The sequence below is a fragment of the Seriola lalandi genome, unplaced genomic scaffold (genome assembly GCF_002814215.2).
Source record: "Seriola lalandi dorsalis isolate HSWRI2012SDOR001 ecotype SW California unplaced genomic scaffold, Sedor1 jcf7180002051992, whole genome shotgun sequence".
NCBI lineage: Eukaryota > Metazoa > Chordata > Actinopteri > Carangiformes > Carangidae > Seriola > Seriola lalandi.
This window is the reverse complement of record NW_019522545.1, coordinates 11,942-17,057: the sequence shown is the minus strand read 5'-3', so window position 1 is coordinate 17,057 and position 5,116 is coordinate 11,942. Positions and strand designations below refer to the sequence as shown.

The 5,116-nt window shown below is 38.9% G+C and overlaps 2 protein-coding genes across 2 annotated transcripts in view; both read left to right on the top strand.

Annotated features, from left to right (window-relative positions):
• Positions 1 to 404: 404 nt before the first annotated feature.
• LOC147819599 (low affinity immunoglobulin gamma Fc region receptor III-like) lies at positions 405 to 2,592 on the top strand. The gene is made up of 4 exons (XM_087172083.1): positions 405 to 471; positions 1,306 to 1,548; positions 1,638 to 1,883; positions 2,396 to 2,592. Exons 1-4 carry the CDS (start codon positions 405 to 407, stop codon positions 2,590 to 2,592), a joined length of 753 nt encoding a protein of 250 aa, XP_087028209.1.
• Positions 2,593 to 4,485: 1,893 nt separating this feature from the next.
• LOC147819598 (uncharacterized) overlaps positions 4,486 to 5,116 on the top strand; it is a 12,234-nt gene continuing 11,603 nt past the window's right edge. Inside the window, exon 1 of the mRNA XM_087172082.1 lies at positions 4,486 to 4,533. Coding sequence (XP_087028208.1) covers positions 4,486 to 4,533 — 48 coding nt within the window. The remainder of the gene's footprint in view (positions 4,534 to 5,116) is intronic.

Genomic DNA, 5,116 nt, shown 5'->3' with positions numbered 1-5,116 from the left:
TCATTATTGATTTTACAAAATAAGAGCACACATGACAAATGGATAAATAAATAAATGCAGAAATAATCAATTCCTTTATTCATGCATTTCTACATGCAGAAACACTTTTGAGTGATTGCAAAATAATGTTACACGTATCTTTAAGAAACCCCTCGCTGAATTATCAAACTGAAAACTGAATCATTGTGTTACATTCATACTAATTAACATCAGAGTTGAACTTGTATTGCATGAACTGAGACGCTCTACAACTTCCATCAACATCCCAGAATATTTTAACTCCATCTGCCAAATGTCTTTAACATACATTACGTTTACGCTGCTGCATAATGGATCATAATGTTCAGAAAAACTAGTGACTTCACATGAATTCACCTATAAAAGTTTGATTGGCTGATACACGGATGTCGTCCTTTATCATTTCAGTGTTGAATGCCCTGCTGCTGGCTGCACGCAGTCAGACAGGTTGTGGTAAGTGGAAAATATTTCATGATATTTGCATTTTATTTTTGCTGTTTTGTACAATTAATCAATTCCCACCACGAAAATCCACCTAAACTGGCAGAACCCCATGTTTCCTTTTGCTAAACACCCGAATAACTGCTGTGAACGTTTACATACAAGCAAAAGCAACTACCCTGCTCATGAGTGAACTGTGCCACGTTTTGCACTTTCATTAGACTTCAGAAACGTCCATTACAAATTAATATACCTCCACTAATTTGTTCATATGGTACTAATTTGTGTTTCCAATATCATAGTTTTGAATTTAGTGTTTCTCAAACAGTCTGAGCGAGCGCAAAGCCTGGGAGTGAGCAGAGTATATGTGGTGTTTTCAATATTAAACCAACTCATACTGCATGTATATTCTATATATATTATTATTTGAATTGGTTGTTGACCAGTGTTGTTGGACTTACAGCAATGTGACACTGTTCACTCACGTAGCTTCACCAGTTTAGGGTTTATGTTTTACGTCTTATGTCAAATGATTAGCGTGACATTTGAACTATGGTTTGGTTAAAACACTTAATAAAAACATGAGAATAAAGTTGAATAAAGAATAAAGAAGCTATAACGTTTGGGAGAAAAAATTCAGAGTAATATAATCTTTCTACCATTGACCCAAAGCAATGACCTTTATTTCTCCTGAACCTCACAAACAGTCACTAAAATCATTTCATGTTATATGTCCGATAAATCCACAGTCCTCGAGCTGAAAATACTTGTAGCAGTGATTGTAATTGTTTTGCCTTGGTCATGATTTTCAGCTGTGACTTGTCGTACTCTGTTTCTTTGTCTCAGGTGCAGATTTTCGTATCGTCCCGTCCAGACTGCAGCTCTTTGACCACGAGTCGGTCTCTTTCAGCTGTCAGGGGTTTAATGTCTCAGCCGGATGGACAGTCAGGAACATCAAGAATAGGACTTCATGTTTGAAGTCCACAGTGACCTGCACCAATGAATTTGCCTTGGTGTCAGACAGTGGAGAATACTGGTGTGAAGCTGCAGGAGGAGAGAGAAGCAACACAGTCAACATCACAGTCACCGGTACGTTGATTGTACTTCAGCTCTGAAAGCACAGTAATGTTCCTGTGAGCTCCTCATTCTGCCTGTTAACATGTTGTCATGTTGTTCAGGCGGCTCTGTGATCCTGGAGAGTCCAGTCCTCCCTGTGATGGAGGGAGAATCTGTGTCTCTGCGCTGTAGAACCAGGAAGAACGTCTCCGACCTCACGGCTGATTTCTATAAAGATGGCCTCCTCATTGGGAGCAGCTCTACAGGAAACATCACTATTGAAAGTGTTTCCAGGTCTGATGACGGCCTCTACATGTGTAACATCTCTGGAGCTGGAGAGTCTCCACAGAGCCGACTGATGGTCACAGGTGAGACGCAGTGACTGTGTTACTGAATCATTTGGCAGAATACATTTCAGAAGTGATATAATTGCTGCTTGACTTATGTTCAGTTGCCGTGTTCCTCCGGTCCAGGAGGTGTTAGGGATCAGGGTTCACATCCATTACATTGCAAATTATGTAAAATCACTGGTTAAGGTTCGGGATCTGGTTTAGAAGTTTGGAAAGCTGAAGGTTACAGTACAGCAGACCAGCGTGGTATCATAAACAGTGTATCAATAACACATTTATTTCTTTACATCATTTCAGGTGTTATCATGAAACTTTTTTTCTTTTTTTGTTGTTTCTCCACTGACTAACTCCCCCTAAACAACACTAAATGACACATGAAAAGTTTACAATGTGTAGACAGGACAAACAAAATGTCCCTGTAAGCAGCGCAGTATGTAAATAACCCCATGGTAACACATGGAGTTAATCTTCAGACACATACTGTGAATGCTTTCATTATGTTACAGTGATTCTTTCTGTTATGTTTGCAGCACTTCACGGAGAGACCAGTCCATCCACAGATCACTCTGTTTATATCTTCCTCCCCTTCAGGACTGTGTTCATCACTGTGTCATTGGCTCTGCAGCTGTTGGTGGTAGCACTCTTTCACTTTGGGAAGGTGGGATCATTCCTACACAAACCCAGCTTGAATGAGCAGCAGATAACTGTACGTTTCAGGGAAATCTGAATACAAGTACTAAGCTTGGCACAAATCCTCCTTGGGTATTGCTCTCTCAGCCACTCAGAAATTCAAAATGGCTGCCATTTCCACCAGGGCCAACATTACTGGCAATGAAATGTCTTTTATTTTCTCCCTGAGTGATATAGGTGTCAAATCATACAAGATATCAATGTAGAAAGTGAGCTAACTCAAAATAAAGTCATTACTTTGTGTTTTCTGCATTTCTGCATTTAAAAATAGTTTTTTTACTAAAAAATTTAATTCATTTTGCATAAATTTCTCTTTTAAATGGGAACATTGTAAAATAGTTTCTTGGTTCATATTAAGATATTAGGAGGTTTCTTTTGGTGATAATGTTGCAGACAACATGAAGAACGGTTTGTCTGAGGGAAGTTCTAAACATGATCAACTATTTGCTGTGTGAATGTGACATTATTACGTCATGCCTATTTTATGTGATTGGTCCATTTCATTTAACGTGGCTGATTCTGAGAAAAACCGAAAAGTAAAACAAGTTTCCTGGAAGCTTGAGATGACAGTCCAACTACTAGCAAGCTAGTTAGCTTATAGCAGCTACCTCTGATACGTCACACATTCACGTAAAGTTTCATATTGAAGACCTAACTTTGAGGTATAAAGTGTTTCAAGCATTAACCACTGAAATGTCAAATAGTTGGAATCAGTTGAAAATAGTGTGATTCATTGGGTAAATTTATGTGGTGAAACATGTGTTCCCTATGCTGGAAATGGCGGCCATCTTGAAATGTCATGTAGCTAATGGGATTTATCATAATTTACAATATACTGTGTATTATGTATGTGCAGGTGTAGCATGAAGCCATGGAGGGACTTCAGCACATGGAGCAGCTTTTTCAGGTGTTTCAAATGAAATATTGAGAGGTGGGTGTTCACGTATTCTGCCGTTATCAGACATGACTTTGTCACAAGCAGAAAACCACAGAGGTGCTGGAAGTGAAGTGAAGCTCTTTTCAAAAGGCTTGTTCAGTGTTTTATTTTAGATGTGACAGATGCTAGAGGGAGTTTCAGCTTCTCACACACAAAGAGGTTGAAGGCGTTCTGTAGCAGCAACAAAAAGCTAATGCAGTTTGAAAGACAATCTCACTGGCAAATTATATATTGATTGATATATTGAGTCTCAGTCAGTTTTTCAGTAAATACTTTATTTGCTTGCATCTTACTGCATCAGGAGATGTTCAGGCCAGTTTGACTCAAACTTTCACAACCATTGAGAGGGAAAGATTGATTTTCTTAAGTTGCAGTGTATTGAGCTCTCAGGGCCACCGTACAAAGTGGTATAAATCATACGACATGTTTGGGACTATATGAATTACTGCAACTGCAAATGCAATGACTGTGTTCAAACCCTTGACTTTAAATCAAGCATATGACTCATGGTTCTTCACCAGGGATTTCCTTTCTCCGTGCTCCTCTTTTGTCACATCTGTGAATGACGTCGTCCTAACCGGGACATGGTGTGGATTACAGATCTCTGTCTGGGCTCAATGTGTTTTTTATTATTGTATTATTCTGTTTTATGATGCTTGTTTTCATTTTGAAATGTTTATATATTTGTTTTTGTGTTCAATTTTGTACTTGAATGGCATACAGCTGCACGTTTTGCTGTCTGAATGATAATAAATTATTTAGCACTTTAGCAAGAATGAGCAGCTCTCAGAAGTCAAGTACAGACATTTGAATTTCTGTTAAACCATGTGAGCAGCTTCTGGTCGAGTGTCTAGATAAATATAAAACCCTCTGACTCTGTGTGTGTCTCAATTTAACCACGACAAAGTCAGTGGAGAACAGCCACAGCATCTCTACCTCTGTCAACAAAGTTTGCAGGTTTATTTTAGTCTCAAGTCACAATGTAGAATAACCATGTCGATTCAGGGTTCCCATGACGACTGGATTCAGGTGCTCCACAAGGTAAAGCCCTTCGTCTTCACACAGAGACTCCACCTGCATGCTTTGTCTTGGTCTCTGTGCAAACAGGAGGGAAATTCAAGGAGTGCTGAGAACTTACACACACTTTTATTGAAGGTGTCTTTCCTTTACACGACTACCTTAAGAAACACTGATGGATAATGTTAAAGATGCACTTTATCACTTTAATCACAAGAGCTGCAATAAAAACATATATACCAAACTGGCGACACAAATGTTGAGACAAACAGCTGATCTTTGTGTGACTGTGAATAAATCAGGTGAAATGATAAAACACACTCATGTAAATCTCCTCCTCCGTCATTTGGACCAAACAAAGACTGAATTTCATCCAATTAGAACCACGTTATCTCATTAGCAGTGAGGGTCAGCTGGTTCGTCAGTTCCACAGTTTTGTCCAGAGCAAGAAATCTTGACAGTAATTACAAAGGAAAATCTGATGTACAGATTTATGGATAGATTCCAATGATTATGGCGACCTTTGACCTCCTTGGTATGCTGCATGAAATTTTGATAGATAATGCATCCTTTTGATAAACATCTGATTTTAGAGATGCAGTGGCCT